This window comes from Anarrhichthys ocellatus, unplaced genomic scaffold, assembly GCF_004355925.1.
Source record: "Anarrhichthys ocellatus isolate YVR2014 unplaced genomic scaffold, GSC_Weel_1.0 scaffold66, whole genome shotgun sequence".
NCBI lineage: Eukaryota > Metazoa > Chordata > Actinopteri > Perciformes > Anarhichadidae > Anarrhichthys > Anarrhichthys ocellatus.
In genome coordinates this window covers 2,219,562-2,238,418 of record NW_022280096.1, presented here as the reverse complement: position 1 = coordinate 2,238,418, position 18,857 = coordinate 2,219,562, and the positions used below count along the sequence as shown (strand labels likewise).

General features: G+C 43.6%; 1 protein-coding gene across 1 annotated transcript in view; it reads right to left on the bottom strand.

The window, feature by feature from the left end:
- Nucleotides 1–6,728: 6,728 nt before the first annotated feature.
- tbx18 (T-box transcription factor 18) overlaps nt 6,729–18,857 on the bottom strand; it is a 28,735-nt gene continuing 16,606 nt past the window's right edge. The window contains exon 9 of the mRNA XM_031872871.1: nt 6,729–6,800. Coding sequence (XP_031728731.1) covers nt 6,795–6,800 — 6 coding nt within the window. The 3' untranslated portion in view covers nt 6,729–6,794. The remainder of the gene's footprint in view (nt 6,801–18,857) is intronic.

The following is an 18,857-nucleotide window of genomic DNA, read 5'->3' as shown; positions in this document are numbered from 1 at the left end:
GTTAATTAGGCGTATCAGAGACTAATCCTTCTCCAGGGTCATCTGCTGGGGTCAGGCCTAAAATGAGAAAGGTCACAGCAACATCCGGCTCAATGCATTAATGATGGCTTCATAATGTAGACCTGCCTGTGGGAGTTGCTTTGTGGGAGGGGGATTGTGCCTGTTAGTATATGTGTGTTTTGAGGATGTACATTTATATTTCGAATGATTCTGTTTATATCTTGAAAATAGTCATTTAATCCACAGAGCAATTTAAAATGTCTGCTTTCAAGCCTTTTTAGAGGCTATTCAGTCATGTGTCCCCAACTGAAGTGTGTGTGCTTATTTGCTCAGGTCAAATGGTAACAGATGGAACACTATTGTTGATTGGCATCTGATCACTATTATTGATCAGTGATTACAGTTAATAAGCTTTACTGTATTCAGCTGAGCAGAGGCACAAACACACTGAGGGAGCTACTGTAGCCCACAGGGAACAAACTGTTCTGTGTGTGCGCCTCAGTGTGTGTGACTGCTCAGCAAGGACAAGGATTAACACAAAACACTTGTTAAGAAACACACACACACACACACACACAAACACACCAAGTTGCACCAAAAGAAAGATCTCAAAACAGGTTAAAAATATTTGTTTCTCATGCAACGGATGGAAGATTTATTCATCCAGATGATTTGAGGATTTAAAAACATCTGAAAAAAAAATTGTTTTTAAACAACCTGTGTTTTTCAAACATCACCGGTTAATTTCCAAAATTCATGGTTGGGCTTAGAATAAGCAATACTTACCGTAACATAAGTACAGACAACATGTCACAAACATCAAAGACATTACTTTAAAACAACTCAACAAGACTGGCCTCGTGGTTGAAAGTTCAGTGTTTGTTTGAAACATCCACGTCCACTTCCACCTGCTCTGTGTGGGTTTTTTTGTGGTGTTTATACTACATCATCACACTCCCGGAGCATTTTCCCTGAGCATTTAATAATGACGCAAATGGGTCATTTGAAAGCCCGGTGCGTCTTATTCAGATGCTATGGACCCGTCCTGAGCATCACTGATATTGGTGAGAAGAGGAGGCTAAGAAGAGCTTAGGGAATATTAAAAGAACAAAACCCACCATAGCTACAACCTGTTCACCTGCTGCTGTCTGGAAAGAGATGCAGAAGTATCAGATGCCGAACCACCAGACATCAAAATAGCTTCTTTCCTCTGGCTGTGAGACTCCTTAACTCATCCGCTATCCTCCATATATAATATAGTTTGTTTGTTTTTTTCTTTCCTATGTTGCAAATTGGGACTACAATCTAAATTCTGTTGTGCAACCCTGTCGTACAATGACAAATAAAAACCTTGTAACCTTGTAAGGGTCTTGTGCGTCAGTATAAGATTCCAAGAGGTGTGACAAAGCAAGCATATGACGTCCTGGGAATAAGAAGGGGTTGAGTTAAAAACAATAATGATGGCTCTGCTCCATTCATGTTTTCAAGTAGACCATGCCAATACTCATGCATGTAAGCATGCATAATGCACTCAATATGAGACCTGGCACTGTTAGATCTCAGGGAACATTAATGTTGTTGTTTACATCTGTGTTTCCCACACAAAAAAATAAGTTTATTCTTCAGAAACTTATCTTTATCGGTCTGCTGCTTAAGGCGTTCTTCACTGTTGTGTGTTTGAAGAGGACAGTTTGTTGATAAAATGTGGCTTAAGACTGACACATTAGCCAGAGTATTCTCTAAACGATATTTAAAGCATTAAAAACCTGTTACAGTACACCTGTGTTATGTACACAACTGCTATGTGTACTGATGCAACATCTTTTTGGAAAGCTAAGATTCTTGTGATTCGATTGATGCAAACCCTTTCAAGATTCAATCACAAGAGCAGGTACACTCAACGCCTCTGTCAGACCACCACCAACAAACAATTACAAAATCGAGGCAACTCGCCTATGAAGCCTCATTGTATTCCACCCATCAATAATATTCCGACAAAAACGGTCTTGTTACATTGGCAAAGGTCCAGACGATCCAAGTGAAATATTTAGTCCAAAACACATTATTACGTCCATAAATACCCACGGACTGATGTTGCATCATTTCAAATAAGCCGGCAGATGTGCCTAATTATTTATGTATTTTCAAACGTAACTTCAGTTTGCATGTAAACAGACGCTTTCTGTGTCTCAAAATGGCGGCTGCAGTCTGACGTTTTGATTGACAGCTCATTTGACCTATTAAGACCTTCTATGTCCTGTCCACAGCCTACAATAGCCAACGAGAGTCCGCATTGAAGGAAAGTGCCTGTACCTCTTCTTTCATGTAAAGCTCGAGTCAATTGCAACCGATCGTTCTGATGACTGACACTTCGTATGGCCAATGAAAGTTCTAAAATAATGATATGCAGATTCAGGGGATGGATTTAGAGGCAGAAAGTGGAAGTCACTGCGAAACAGCGAGTCAGGTCCGTGTGTCCGTGCGATAACTGCAAAGTGTGGTTTTTGAAAATTTTGGAGAATTTAGGAAAGTAAATAATTGTAAAATAACTTATAGATAACTGTATTTAGACATACAGTAAATAAACTTTAGTTTGAATTATGAATACACATTTCTACACAGGCTGTTACTATGGCTACCATGGGTCCCCAAATGTCCTTATTTTGAAAGCACCTAGACATACCCTAACACAGTGATTCTTAACCATGGGGCCGGCAAAAAACTTTCAGTTTTGCACCTGTGGGCCGTGAGGGCCGCGGGACCGCATAGGTTATCAATTGAAGACACCAGAGATATTACTGTTATCCATGAGACACTCAGTTACAATATAGCTTCCCACCACCTGGTGGCGGTAATGCGTCAGTCAGTTGTTTAACAAGCTCCAATAAGCAGAAGATGACACTCAGCTAGCCGCTAGCCTGTAGCGAAAGTTATGGATAAGTTTTTAAAAAGAAAAAATGAAGACGACAGTGGTGCCATACCCCCCAAAAGTCTAAATGTGTGCGCAAGTACAATCCTGACTTTCTTAAGTACGGCTTTGTGAATGGAGGCAACGAGGCAGAGCCGAGGGCTCAGGTGTGGAATGTGGGCTAATGCTACCAAACGAAGCACTGAAGCCTTCAAAAATAAAGCGACACCTAGCGATGAAACATCCAACGCTCGTGGGAAAGCCTGTTGGGCTTCTTGTTGTGTATGCAGGTTTACATACACATGATAAATAAATGTTTTTGTGATCATCACATTGTATCATCTCATTTATTTGACAAGGGTTTTGCCTGTTCAACTTCGCGAGGACGCCGGCGTCCTCGATCCCCTCCCCTTCCGTTCCTACAGCTTGCTTGTGCAAACTACGTCACAAAACATGTCCATGTTTGGTATCCCAGCATGCCCAAAATCCTCATCTTTGCAAAGAAATCATCGATTTTCTTTCATTTCTTATGGATTTTTCACAAAAGGAGCCCAAACACACACTGTCCAAAGTCGCCATAACCGCTGCAAGTCGGATCTTGCAGCATTTAGACGGAAAAAGACACATTACAGACCCGACAATGTACTAGCGGATGTTACCATGGAGCTAGTGGCATCAGAAAATGCTAGTAGTTAAAGTACAAACCTTATCTTCATCTTCTATAAGCTGTCAACCAACGTATAACCTTGCGTAACTGAGCTATGCTCTGTCGCAGCCATTACGCACAGCAAGTCCGCTACTCACACACCACGTCTTCGACCATATATACGTACATAGTTTTTGCAATTTGCAAAGGCTAAAAATAAAAGGAAAATAATATAATATCAAAATATAAAGGGAGAAACACCTTTAGTATGTCAGAATATCATTTGGTTACCATGTGTCCATTTGGGTCTCCAAATATCCTTTTAGAGCTCCGCCTGGATCTCTTCATGGAAGAAACACTGTAGAATGGTCATACTTTGTCCAATCTTCTTCAAATTTGAGGCAGTTGTTCACTGATAGTGAAGTTACATAGCCCTATACTGTCCTTTACCTGTACAGATACAGCCACAGGCAGTTATTTATACTGAAAGATACTTTTTTATTTTATTTTATTTATTTTATCTTAAAAATCTTCAATTTTTACTGACTCCAAAGGCCCACTGCTCTGTTTCTGTATGACCTACAGGTTTTCTGACACTTTTGATGCATATAGTCAGAGTGGTTCAGAAGCTACAGCCATTTTAATTTGGGTACGTCATTTTAGGCTGTTTTGCTCCAAAATAGGGGTGGAGTTGAACAGGTAACAATATAGTTATTGAATACAAATCAAACGAAGTGAGATCAATTAGTTAAACTAATAGTGTTAATATTTGAATGGGCCCCGGGACACTTTGAACTTGAAAAGTTGGGCCCTGAGGTCAAAAAGGTTAAGAACCCCTGCCCTAACATGTGTAGAATATTCATTTTCTGTGGTATTGTTATCAAATTTGAACTTGGACTAGGCTTGGACTAAGGCTTCATGCTGTGGTCCCATTGTCTTTCCAGCTAATAAGTCCCAGCTATAGTCATCTGCAGGCATCTGTTTGCAAAAACATATTCAGGCGGAAATAAAAACCTTCAGTGTGTTCATACTTCTATTACTCAATGCCAGTAGCACTTACAGTGATTCTGACTGTTGGGGAAAAACTTCAGACCTTTGAAAAGAGACCGAAACCATGCATGTACTCCAAATGGTTCAAGAACAGCTTTCAATTTACTTTGGGTATGCCTTGGATAGATGTTTTAGGCTAATTTGACTGGAGTTGTAACATTAACATAGCAAGCAGCAAACAACTATGTAAAGTAGAGTTCATTTTGTATTTGCACCAGTAAATTGAAATGCTCACAAAAGTGCGAACACTGTGAACTGATGAATTATGTACAAACTGATGCATTATAGATGTTTATCAAATCAATCTTTTTTAATGAAACCATTCCTTTCTTTAATAATACACATTAAACAAATATACTACACTTGTATCTTTTTGTGAGTTCCACTCCTTATTCTATGAATTCATAATATAAACATGAACAACCTCCATATTTACCGTCACAATAAACTAGTCTTTAGTTTAAGATTCTCTTAAGTCAGCTTTTAAATATGGATTATGAATATTTGGAAACGCACCCTCTGGAGGTTTCATGTCATAAATAGGTGGGGCAATAATCATAAGAATGATGATGTGATTTTGTATGGCGATACACATAATCAATAGCATCAGATGGAAGGTTGTGATTAAAGAACTGGATTTGGGCAAGTTGTGATTAAACGTCTGTTTTGAATTTCAATACTGGAATATTTGATCCTTTAAAATAAACCTTTGTGAAACCCAAAATAAAGCAGAACCTCTTTAAATGTATTATTTCTTTAATTTGAAAGTTAATAATTTGTAATTTGTTAGAAACTACATCACTGACAATATTTGCGTTGTGAACTTTGCAGCAAGGCCTGCGTGTGGTTGGTTGGTAGCCAGTATGATTGACAGCTCTACCTGGGTGGTAGAAGGCAGTGACAGCTCTGTCGCTGTGAAAACAAACACAGCAAGCAGGCCAGCCAATCAGAGTTGAGTGAGAGCCCCGGGGATTCATCTAACACATGCTGAAGATTTCCTCAAGACCAAAAGACACATAAACACATGCACACACGCACGCACGCACGCACACACACACACTCTCCGATGTGCAATACATTTTTGATGGGTATATGAGTGTATTTGTGTGCATGTGTATGTTCTCCCCGTGTGGTGTGGCCTTTTGTCGACAGTGTCTCTGGGTAGTTGTCATGGGAGAGTGCTCTCTGGACCTGTGCACACATATACACACGCACACATACACACAAACACCAGGGCACATGGGTCAGCTTGTATTAAAAGACCAAATAAACAAAGCTTTCCACACCACCAACCCAACGCAGACAAGACAAGCAGACATAAATCGAGAACGCTACAAGAGGAAATGTGCGTATGTGGAGGTGTAGAAGGAATATCTTTCACTTGTTGGAGCAGCAGGTTGGATCAATGGTGGAGCCTTGGAGCAACATTCAATAGTTCACCTGAGCCTTTGACCTTCTATGGGGACAGTAGTTCTCTTAAGTCAAAGATGCTGTTATATCTGAGTGTCTAAGCCAGCCAATAGGTTGCCTGCCATGCCTTTTGGCTGTAGCACTGTACAGCTGGTTGCTCATCATTCCCTGTAAAAGGCATGACCTTAGAGCTCATGTGTGTTTTCGAGTCTTCCGTTTGTGTGCGCTGATCTAGCAGTCTATCCCTCCCTGTGTTTTGTGGACAAAGGAAAATCAGAAAACAGGATCATTCACATGTATAATGCATACTGCGCAGCATATTTATGTGTTATTATCTTTAAATGGTTTTGTGTGTGAGTTTGTCATCTTGCTCTATAGCTCCAAACACTAGCACCCTTGTCCTTTACTCTATCCCAGTCAGCAATCTTGTTCTCTCCCTTGTCTCTTTTTCGGACACTCTCTTTATTCTTTTCTCTATTTATTTTCCTTTCCTTTTATTTTGCTTGCTTTATTACGTCTCTTTAGGTCTTCTGTCTTTACTCTTCTCACTGTTTATTTCATTCTTTTGCCCTCTCTCTCTGTTTATGTCTCCTTCTCCTCTGTCCGTCCCTTTTTCTCTGTCCTTCTTTCTATCGGTCTCTTTCTCTCCCTCTCCGGCCGTCGTAAATCGTTGTCTTGTTCTCTGTTGAAGTGTGAGGAATGGCAGATCTGATGGTTTCTCACAGCTGTTCCAGGCTTTTCCAGGTTCACTCACTGCTGTGCCCTCAGTGGCCCTGGCTTTCAGACCTACAGGCAAAATATACAAAACATTAATAAGGTTTTAAATATTTGAACTGCTTTGAAATATGCTTGATTTATCTTGCTTAATAGACCAACAAGTGAACGAATCTCATACAAAAATAAGATAAATCAGGTCGTCTTTTTTGGGTATGTATGACTGTATATTGTATATTATAATTACATTTGAAAGATAGACTGTGAACCTTTCTTAAAACTCACTGTCTAAATACTCACATCCAGTTAAACACTCTTTTTTGCCGTAGTGACTTTCCCTGTACATATTGAGATCCATTGGATTGCGAATAAGAACCAGATCCACAGTGCTCATTCTATGCCAAAATGCATCCTTGAGATCAGTTTAAGCTAATGGCAGACTTCAGCAGGACAAATAAAGTTGCTGTCTTCCAAATTTTAAGTTGTAATATAAATATCCGTCTTTGTTACTATTCCTCCACTGCAGCTCAAGGAAACAAAAAGAGAGAAATTTGAACTAAATCAATACTTTTGCTGAGTCATTTAGTTTTTCAGTTTAGTCTGTTATCTCTTAGATTGAAAGTGTGGTAAAAAGGGATCTTTTCACAGCGAGTATGAACAGGAGGAAACATATGAATGAATACAGTAACAGATGATTGTTTTAATGTTTTTCATTGTCATGCCGGTTATATAAATACAATCTGATTAAATGCTTTTGCTGGGAGGCTCCATAAAATAAAGAAAATGAACATGTCGATATAAAAAGACAGGTAAAATATAATACAATAAATGTAAGAAGCAATAAAAATATCCATCTGAGAAAACTAACAAACAACGAAAATGTTTGCGCTTCTGTGCTGATGGTCAGCAGAGACTTGGAGTCGGTCCATCAGAAAGTTTAGTAAATGAGGGATTTCACCAGCCTTTAAAACATTTTGAAGCTGTGGGGCCAAGTGCTATGGGGCAAACCTGCGTAAAAGGAATTAAATTAGTTTGGAAGGGTGGGAGTGGTGTTTGCAGTTAATGATAGTTTGGAGTCCTTGCCATAGGTGCCTTGAGTTGTTGGAGGCGAGCTCGGACATCTGCTGTCTGTACTAGCTCTCTGCCTGTTTGATTGCTGTTATTTTTGTGTCGTGTATAACTTGTATTTCTCCAGATTCTGGTTTGGCATGATTTTCATTGTTTTTATGTCCTCCGTGCATTTCTTAATGAAGCTGGTTACTGTGTCTGTGTGTCTGTGTCTGTATTGATGACATCATTTGCGCTCTTGAACGTCTCCCAGTCCACATGATTAAAACAGTCCTTTAGTATAGGGTCTGATTGGTCTGACCAGCGGTGTACAGTCCTGTCGTCTGGGGCTTCCCTTTTTAAAATCTGCCTATAGGCGGGGAGGAGAAGGATGAAGGGGTGGTCTGATTTGCCGAATGGCGGGCAGGGGAGGGCTTTGTAGCAATATTGGCATGGGGTGTAGCAGTGATTCCATTTGTTTTCACCACGAGTGTTAAACTTGATGTGTTGGTGGTGTTTTGGCAGAACCTCTCTGAGATTGACCTGGTTAACTTCACCGACAACAGTAAGTGAGGTCTCTGGATGCAAGGTCAGCAGCATTTGAATCACTCTGTGAAGTTCTCCGAGCACTGTGTCCGTGTCAGCCTGGGGGGGAATATAAACACCTGCTATAGTGACTGATTTTACACTCCTGGGGTAACCAAAAGGGCCGACACCGCAGCAACGTAGTTACTCCAGGTCGGGGGACCAGAGCAGAAGGTTTCGACATTCTCAATGTACCTCTGGTCACACCAAGCCAGGTTAACAAAAAGACATACCTTCCATCCCTTTTTTCCAGCCCCTGGTCTCTATCCGTGCAATGAAGTACCTCAGATGACAACTAGGTCTCTGTGAGGCAGATTATGTTGTTATTCTTGATGTTCGGCAGGTACGAGATCGGCGCCCGTAGCTCGCATAGCTTACTGTCGAGAGACTGCACGTTGGCCAGTAACATGCTGGGGAGTGGGGTTATGTGAGTATGTCGCCTCATCCGGACCAGGACCCCGGCTCTCCTGCCTCTCTTCCTCCATCCGGTCTTCCTCAGTTCGGGAAATTGTGAGAGGGGATCGAGAATGAGAGGGTCTTGATAGTGGTGAGTGCTTGCCTTTCTAATGATGAGTGTTTCTCTCTTGTAAGATATCCTGTTTTCGTTCACGTCCATTGTCGGTTGTTGTTGTTGTTGTGAACACAGACGAGGGCTGAGATCCTAAACTAAAACAAAACTTTACAGAACTACTTACTGTACTACTTACTGTATAAATAACATAAAGACAAACCCTAATAAGTAGCTCAAAACTTAAAATAATTAACCTAAAACTCCCGGGAAGGCGCCTTCCTCCTACCACCATTACCATATTCATGCATGTGAATATTGCTTTAAGACAAGCTTAGAAAAAGATTGAAAATATATTTATTTTAAGAGATACAAATGTGCCCAAACTTAAGTTGCAGAAGATATTTCTCTGATCTTCCCCTAAACTTTCAACAGATTCATTCCAACTACATACAGGATGAAAATCCAACATAACTTTACTGAAACTACAAAATCAACAGCACCAGAAGATGAATCGTGTGAGCGACATACGTCCTCTCCATTTTTCTATTTATTTGTGTAGCTTGAGTGTTCTTGGGCTGTGTAAAAGATGTAACAAATTATGGAACTGATGACAGAAATTCTTCTGGGCCTGCGCAATGGTTAGACAGCTACTAATAGGGTTACTTAAGTCCAATTGAGTATCTATAGTTAATAGAAGAAAAGTACTCTCCATGTGTAAACATGAATCAACATGGAATTGTTACATACTTTATGAGAGATATGGGCATAAATGCCACAAACCACTGCCTTATACAGATTTAGAGCCAGAAATAGTCCTCCGAGTGTGAAAATGTCTGCAGGTATAAGGAATATATTAATGGAAATGTTACATTCACATACATACTGTGGCTGTATATATCCTAACTTTGACTCATGGCATAGTTCTTATGCCACACTCAAAGTATGAGCTCTGCCTTACATGGATAATTTCCCTAATAATATAATGATGTTAGCAGGTAAACATGGCTGGTGTCAACCTGTAAATATGTATTCACTGATCCCTGAGCTGTTTGAAGACGCAATGTCCTGTCTCAGAAGAGTCTGGCAGCACATAGCAAAATATCCTCTCGTCATTCCCCTCCTCTCAGCAGACCTCCTACGCCCACTGGCACACACACACACACACACACACACGCCAGGTCTCAGTTAGGCCACATCACAAACATAGAACACAGTGTGATCTAAGGCCTGGTAGTGACCCATCCAGCACTACAGCTGATAGTGTTCATCAAGCAACAAAGACAGACGAGAGAGGATCAGATCATTATTATCACCTACAGGGATAAACAACTTGCAACCTCTCTCTTTCTCACCCCATCCTTCTTCACCACTCCCTCCTCACTTTCACTCCCTCTGTGCTCCCGCACTGAATAGTGATCATGTCTGGCATTTCATCGGCTGTTTGCACTTCTCTCCTCCATTAAGATTGATGGGCTGCTTGGCTATAAATGAGTATGCTAAGACTTACACAGGGCCACGGTCAGGCAAGGGCTACATACATATACTCACACGCACCTTCCCTATTAGCAGCAGAATGTCAGAGCTGAGGCCCAGGAAGGGGCACTATTTTAGTTACATGGAAGCAAACAGAGAGGATATACACATACAAACATACCCCCACACATGTAAGCAAGACTGTCAGTCACCTCCAGCAGCATCTGCTGTGAATCAGTAACTCGCACACTGCTGACCAATAGGTTGCATGTCTCATATCTTGTACTCAAATCAAAGACAATATTTCAGCAAATTTGAATTTAATTTCATGCTGCCAATGTGTACTTTATTCTTTGGGATGTTGCTAAAAGTAGCACAAACACAATCCTAACCCTAACTGTGTGCAAGATGATTTAATCCATCAATTACACGAGTGTGCACTGCTTGCAATGGGCTTTAAAGGACAAATCTTGAAAAAGTCAAGACTTGAATTGATGAAGATCATGTGACAATTCTACACATATGCAGATGGTCCATGGAATTCGTGACTGACTCTGTGGTTACACGGGTGGTTGTGAATATTACTCACTGATGAATGTAATTTGAATGAAGGGCTTCCAGTTCTGAATAAAGAGCCAAAGTACCAGGCTAGACTTCATCTCTATACATTGTCTATTTATATCATTTCACATCTACAATATACATTTTCTAATTCATCACTTACTCTAATTTTGAATGAAATGAATTTAGGTCTCGAACAGAATCTGGAATAATAAGGGTCTATTTAGGTGGTCCGGGATTTGACTTTCATGGACATAATCATTCAGTTCATTGTCCCTCTAGCTCAATTTCACAATTTAAAACAAGAAATTACAAATCTTGTTAATGTTTTGGGGGCTCAACACTCAGTCTGTCAGATCTTTTCAGTGTATCATATAGGAATGCATTGATAAACCATATATACCAACTATGAAATATACATGTGTATTCACGAGTGTGCGTTTGTGTGTCTGTCCTGGCAGAACTGGAAAGAGAGTTGTTGCTCATCTGTTGACATCGAAAGATTATTGGAATCACAACACTTTTCTAGTCATCCGACGAGACATTATATGTCATTCACCCATTCACACAAATTCATACAATGAGCCAATACACGGGCTAACACTTGTCCATAACTATACTGTTTAGGTGTCTTGCCCAAGCACACATTGACATGGACTGCAGGAGCCGGGGATCAAATCGCCAATCTTCCGATTGTATGACGACCTGCTCTACATCTGAGCCACAACACCCCCCTCATAGATCAGAGTTCATGGGATGTCTAGGGGGGGGTACTGAGAAACATGCCCCATGGAGCTGACCATAAATCAGCTTAGCAGGGGGAGATTTGGTGACAAAGATGTAATGACTGTAAAGAACACCCTGAGCCTCAGATTCTTGCAACTCATCAAATACCCACTAGGCCATTAACAGGTCACACAGGAGTAACTGAGCTGAGCCAGCAACATCATCAGCACACCCTCCACTTGTCACCAGCTGGCATTCAAGTAAAGAAATCTATGACAAAGTATAAACTCAAAATAAACTTTTATTTAAAAAGGAATTTTAGCACATTTACAGAAGTAGGTTTTAATTTTATTAATAATGATAGAAATAGTAATGATAACGATAAAGTAACCACCAGGCAAAATATAGTTTAAAAAAAGTACTTGGTGTGACGGCTGCAGCATAGTGAATGTTAATTTTCCCAGTTATTTTAATTAACATCATGATATAAGACATACAGACACTTGTTTTGGCCCACTTTATATTTCCAGATTGAGTGCACGCAAGCAAGTAAAATTGTGATAAGGTTAATATGATTAAAAAAAATTTACCATCAGTGTCCAGTAGCCGACCATCATTTAGATCATTAGGAGATGGGGGGGCAGTGTCTCATGGACAAAAGAGCACACACTATGTTGTTTTAAACTATGTTCTGGTTAGTTAAGTTGTGCTAAGACTTCAGAGCAATTATGTTAAGTTTATATAGTTATTCTAATTTCTCACTTTTGCTTGATTTTGTTACCCATCTTAACTATTGTAAATACTTTGGGTGAATAAAATCCCTATTTTTGTCGACCTTTACCTGCTCTCCCAGCTTTGTGCGTACCCTGGTCCTTATGGTGGCGGAGGTGCCATCAGTAGTGGGAGGTCAAGTGTTTGGATGTTTTTACTTCTCTTTCTTCCCTTTATCTGTTGTGAACATGAAGAAGGCTGCAAGAGCGGAAAAGCACTGGCCACTCAAGAGCCGCAGCAGGAATTGAAGGAACAAGCTGAAGTGGAAGGAGCGGAAGATGGAGCCAGGTCCTCAGAAATGGAGCACTGGGAGCCTACTGTTACCGACCTGGCCAATATTCTAAGCGAATATATTGGACAGCAGCAGGAGCAGCAATTTAAAGCATTGCAGCATCAGTTCAATCTGCTTCAGTTAGAAGTGCAAGCCCGCACCTCTCCAACATTTGATCAACTTTCTGGTAAGGCAGACCTCCTGCGGGCAGATGTGGTGGATTTAGATGCAGATTACCCTCCTGCTCAGACAATGTTTGGAGTCTCCCATTATGATAGTTCCACAGTAGCATATTTGAGAACTACCAAGGAGCCAAGGTTTCAGCAGTTGACTGATACTGATGATATTGAACATTAGCTTGTCCCTTTTGAAAGGATAGCAGCAGCATGCATATAGCCAACTGAAGATTGGGCTTTCAGACTTATTCCATTATTGAATGGTAAAGCTAGAAGTGCTTATGTCCGTATTGATATTGATGATGCACAGTGTCAGGCAGTGCATTTTGTACCTGTGTCTTCAGTGCTGTACTACTACAGTTGAACCACCTCCTAATAACCTCATTATGACGCCACAGCTACGGTTATTATTTGTTTCTAGGGGTGTAACTATACACGTATTCGTATAAACCGTTCGGTACGAGGCTTACGAACCGAACAATACGTTTGAATAATACTAGTGCATTTGAAAAATGTAGAAGCTTAAATTGTGGGAAATATGTTTTCGGTGGACTTCGCTCAAACTGGCAACATGCTGTCTGACACGTCCACCCCGGAAACAAAACATTGTACATACTCTTCTGAGAGGCTGCGCTAAACTAGCTTAGCAGGAAAACAGAAGCAAACACGCTACACTCTCCCCGCAGCGTTTAGCTGTTCCCTACTGATTGAAACAGGGCTAAAGCAATCGCCACACAATCCCCATTTCTCCAGACCATAGTTCTTGCTTTGTAAAAGAAAACAGCCCAAACAGAGAATCAAATTTCCGACCCTAACCCTGCGCATGACGGGATGCTTCGTCATGTGTATGACTGACACTGTGCCCATTTGTTGTGTACATGGAGATTGTCAAAAAAGAGGGTTGAGATCCCAGGAAAGCTGCCTTAAATGAAGGAATACAGTTCGATATGGAAGAAATGAAGGAATACAGTTCGATATGGAAGTAGGCTAAAGGGACACAAAGCATATAATGAGTAAGGATGAAATCTAGTAATCATTTTAAAGCAACTATGTATAACAAGAATAATGAAGTGATTTAACAAATGTAAACTAATAATAATAATGTATGTGTAACACATACATTATGTTTATATTCTGCAACAATGTAACATTACAAATGTCTTACCAAAGTCAGCATGGTGGCTAATTAGCAATTAGCCTGCTAATAAACATTAATTTGATTGTCAAACTTTACCATTAGGTAGCCAATGCATTGGCATAAAAACAATGTTACACATAATGTATTAAATATATGTTTGTATCCAAATCCAAATAATATAATTACAGTACTATTACTTACCCAGTCTGTCTCCTCTGCTCCAACTTGTGTGTGTCTATCTTCTACCTCTGTAACTCTCTTGGTTTTCAAGGTATATAAGTGTGTTGTCCACATTTTCTCACTAGCCAAACTCTTTTTTCCTCCTCAGCACCCAATCACTTTTTTGACTTTTAAATTTTGTCAGACCTACAGTCAAAACAAGCCACTGTGGCGTTCTGTACTGCCATCACCATTGTTTCCTGTGGTTGCATGTGTGCCTTTGTGTGATGAAGCAGCAGAACAATCTATACATTTTTAATGATATATTATATATTTTTATATTAGCCCAGACTAAGCCCAGACTAAGAGCGGTTCAAAACGACCCTTATGATAAGTAGCCCACGGACTTCAGCCACCTTGCCCGGACCAGGGAAACCGGGGCACCCTCCCGGAGCCAGACCCAGGAGGGGAGCTCATAGGCGAGCGTCTGGTGGCCGGGCCTTCGCCCATGGGGCCCGGTCGGGCTCAGCCCGAATAAACACCATGGAGCAGCCACCCTGTGGACACACCACCCGCAGGGACAAGCATCAGGGTCGGGTGCAATGCAGACCAGGTGGCGGGTCAGGCGGGAGGCCTGGGCATGCCGATCATCGGCAGCATAGACTAGCTCTAGGGACGTGGAACGTCACCTCGCTAGCGGGGAAAGAGCCAGAGCTGGTGCAGGAGGTGGAGCGATACCAGCTAGATATAGTTGGACTCACCTCCACACACAGCCTTGGCTCTGGAACCAAGCTCCTGGAGAGGGGTTGGACTTTGTCCTTTTCTGGAATTGCCCAGGGTGAGAGGCGCCGGGCGGGAGTGGGGATACTCACGAGCCCCCGGCTGAGCGCTGCTGTGTTGGAGTTCTCCCCGGAGAACAAGAGGGTCGCCTCCATGCACCTACAGGTTGCGGGGAGCAAGGCTCTGACTGTGGTTTGTGGTTATGCACCAAACAGCAGTTCGGAGTATCCGGCCTTCTTGGAGTCGGTGGGAGGGGTCCTGGAAAGGGCGCCGCCTACCGACTCCATAGTTCTCCTGGGGGACTTCAACACTCACATGGGCAATGACGGAGAAACCTGGCGGGGGGTGATTGGGAGGAACGGCTTGCCCGATCTGAACCCGAATGGTGTTTCGTTATTGGACTTCTGTGCTTGCCACGGTTTGGCCATAACGAACACCATGTTCGAACATAAGGTGGCTCATAAGTGTACCTGGTACCAGAACACCTTAGGCCGGAGATCAATGATCGACTTTGTAATCGTATCATCTGATCTGCGGCCGTATGTTTTGGACACTCAGGTGAAGAGAGGAGCAGAGCTGTCAACTGATAACCACCTGGTGGTGAGTTGGATCAGAAGGCAGGGGAACCGGTTGGAAAGACCCGGTAAGCCCAAACGTGTAGTGAGGGTGAACTGGGAATGTCTGGCGGAGGACACTGTCCGGGAGGTCTTTAACTCCCACCTCCAGAAGAACTTCTCACACATCTCGAGGGAGGTTGGGGACACGGAATCCGAATGGACCATGTTCAAAGTCTCTATTGTGGACGCGGCCGCTAGGAGCTGTGGCCGGAATGTCATCGGTGCCTGTCGTGGCGGCAACCCGAGAAGCCGGTGGTGGACACCGGAGGTGAGGGAAGCCGTCAAACTGAAGAAGGAGACCTTCAAGGCCTGGTTAGCACAGGAGCCTCCTGAAGCAGCTGACAGGTACCGGCAGGCCAGAAGGGCTGCAGCTGCGGTGGTCGCTAATGCTAAAACTCGGGCATGGGTGGAGTTCGGGGAGGCCATGGAGAAGGACTTTCGGTTGGCCTCAAGGAGGTTCTGGCAAACCATCCGATGGCTCAGGAAGGGAAAGCAGGGCTTACCCAAGGCTGTTCTCAGCAGGGGGGGAACTGCTAACCCATATCCCTGGCAGAGGTCGCTGAGGTAGTTAAAAAGCTCCTTGGTGGCAAGGCGCCGGGGGTGGATGAGATTCGCCCTGAGATGCTGAAAGCGCTGGACATAGTTGGGCTGTCCTGGCTGACACGCCTCTTCAATGTCGCATGGGGGTCGGGATCAGTGCCCATGGAATGGCAGACCGGGGTGGTGGTTCCCATCTTCAAAAAGGGGGACCGGAGAGTGTGCTCGAATTACCGGGGTATCACACTACTCAGCCTCCCGGGGAAGGCTTATGCCAGGGTGCTGGAAAGGAGGCTCCGACCGCTTGTCGAACCTCAGATTCAAGAGGAGCAGTGTGGATTCCGTCCCGGCCATGGAACAGTGGACCAGCTCTTTACCCTCGCAAGACTACTGGAGGGGTTCTGGGAGTTTGCCCAACCAGTCTACATGTGCTTTGTGGACTTGGAGAAGGCTTTCAACCGGGTCCCTCGGGGGTTCTTGTGGGGGGTGCTGTGGGAGTATGGGGTGCTGGACCCGTTACAACGGGCGATCCGATCTCTGTACGACTGCAGTAGGAGCTGTGTCCGCATTCTCGGCAATAAGTCAGACACGTTCCCGGTGGGTGTTGGCCTCCGCCAGGGCTGCCCTTTGTCACCGGTCCTGTTCGTGACTTTCATGGACAGGATATCTAGGCGCAGCCTGGGGGCGGAGAACGTCAGGTTCGGGGGTCTCGGGATCGCCTCTCTGCTATTTGCAGATGATGTGGTCCTGTTAGCCTCCTCGGATCATGACCTCCAGCATTCACTGGCGCGGTTTGCAGCCGAGTGTGAAGCGGCGGGGATGAGAGTTAGCACCTCCAAATCTGAGGCCATGGTTCTCTGCCGGAAACCGGTGGATTGCTCCCTCCAGGTGGGGACGGAGTGCCTACCTCAAGCGGAGTTCAAGTATCTCGGGGTCTTGTTCACTAATGAGGGTAAGATGGAGCGGGAGATCGACAGGCGGATCGGTGCGGCTGCAGCAGTAAAGCAGGCGCTGCACTGGACCGTCTTGGTGAAGAGGGAGCTGAGCCGGAAGGCAAAGCTCTCAATTTACCACTCGGTTTACGTTCCTACCCTCACCTATGGTCACGAACTCTGGGTCGTGACCGAAAGGACAAGGTCGAAGCGGCCGAAATGAGTTTCCTCCGTAGGGTGGCCGGGCTCAGCCTTAGAGATAGGGTAAGGAGCTCGGTCATCAGGAGGGAGCTTGGAGTCGAGCCGCTACTCCTTCGCGTCGAAAGGAGTCAGCTGAGGTGGTTCGGGCATCTAATTAGGATGCCTCCTGGACGCCTCCCACTGGAGGTTTTCCAGGCACGTCCAACTGGGAAGAGACCCCGGGGAAGACCCAGAACACGCTGGAGAGATTACATCTCCCAGCTGGCCTGGGAATGCCTCGGGATCCCCCAGAATGAGCTGGAACATGTTGCCGGTGAGAGGGAGGTCTGGGTCAGCCTGCTTGGCCTGCTGCCACCGCGACCCGACCCCGGATAAGCGGAGGAAAATGGATGGATGGATATTTTTATATTTAAGACTAGTACATCACAATCTAGTTTAAGCAATTAGGTTGTTTCTGTTGCAGGCCTGCTAGCACTAGCGTGAGCGTAGCGGTAGTGAGGACATCAACTCCCATGAATATATACAAATGCAATAAATTGCCATTCAAAACATAATATTAAGGTCATATTAAATTATTACATTCATGCAGTCCTCTCTCCTCCATAAATGTTTGGCTCCTTAATTTGAGAAACGCAGCAATTTACAAGCCTGATATTAATCCTGTATTGTCCTCCGACATCTTTCAGTGAAAACAAACTGACTCATTGTGTGTGTGTGTGTGTGTGTGTGTGTGTGTGTGTGTGTATGTATATATATATATATATACACACTGTATATCGGTGGCGGGCCGTGCATTTTATACCTGGGCCTTCTGTGCTGTCCTACTACAGTTGAACAGCTACGGTGCAAATACATGAATCCGTGCATGACGGGACGCTGTCATTAATGGACAATGCATAGTCAAATCAACGTAATTAACACAATGACACCCACAAAGTCACAAGAACCAGTCACATAAATTCATATGACAACAAAGCATGACACATCAATCCAGCCAACCTGCAGCGGATCCACGCATTCCACCACAAGAGCACGAGGCATTCAAATATTATTCATAAAAACAACACGTTACTGCAGATGTAAAGAAACAAACGCAGTTTGTCACTTACCGAATGCTGTTCACTTAAAGACAAAGTCCATCCTCCTTTCTCTGTTAAAGAGTTTAATCCCAGTACATCGTTCCAGTTCCAGTAAGAAGTCCTTCTCGATTCATGGTGACAGTCGAGCCTCCCCAGTTGTATTTCGCCGGTCTACGGCGGCCGGTTCGCAGCGGGGCCGGTATCTCGCCGGCGCACCAGCCGGCCGGCGGGTCCGGCCGCCTGGTCCAACCACCGCGAGGACCGGCCGCGGCCGGTCTGCGGTTGTGGAGCTCCGTTTCCCTGCGAATGTGTTCGTTGATCTGTAGATCCACTCGGGTTTCTCCAAAAGTTTTCAAAAGCACCGTAGTGCCGTGCTATGGCGTCCTCAGGTTAGCGTAGCATAGCTCCAAACACCAAGATGCTCAGTTAAAATGAAACGCATTCCCAGCCATAAAATGTGAGACGCTGTCAGCCAGGAACACCGTTCATACAAATGATTTTCCTGGCTGAGTCATAATTATATAATTATCATGCCTGATAATTTGAACTCTTATAATTTGAACTC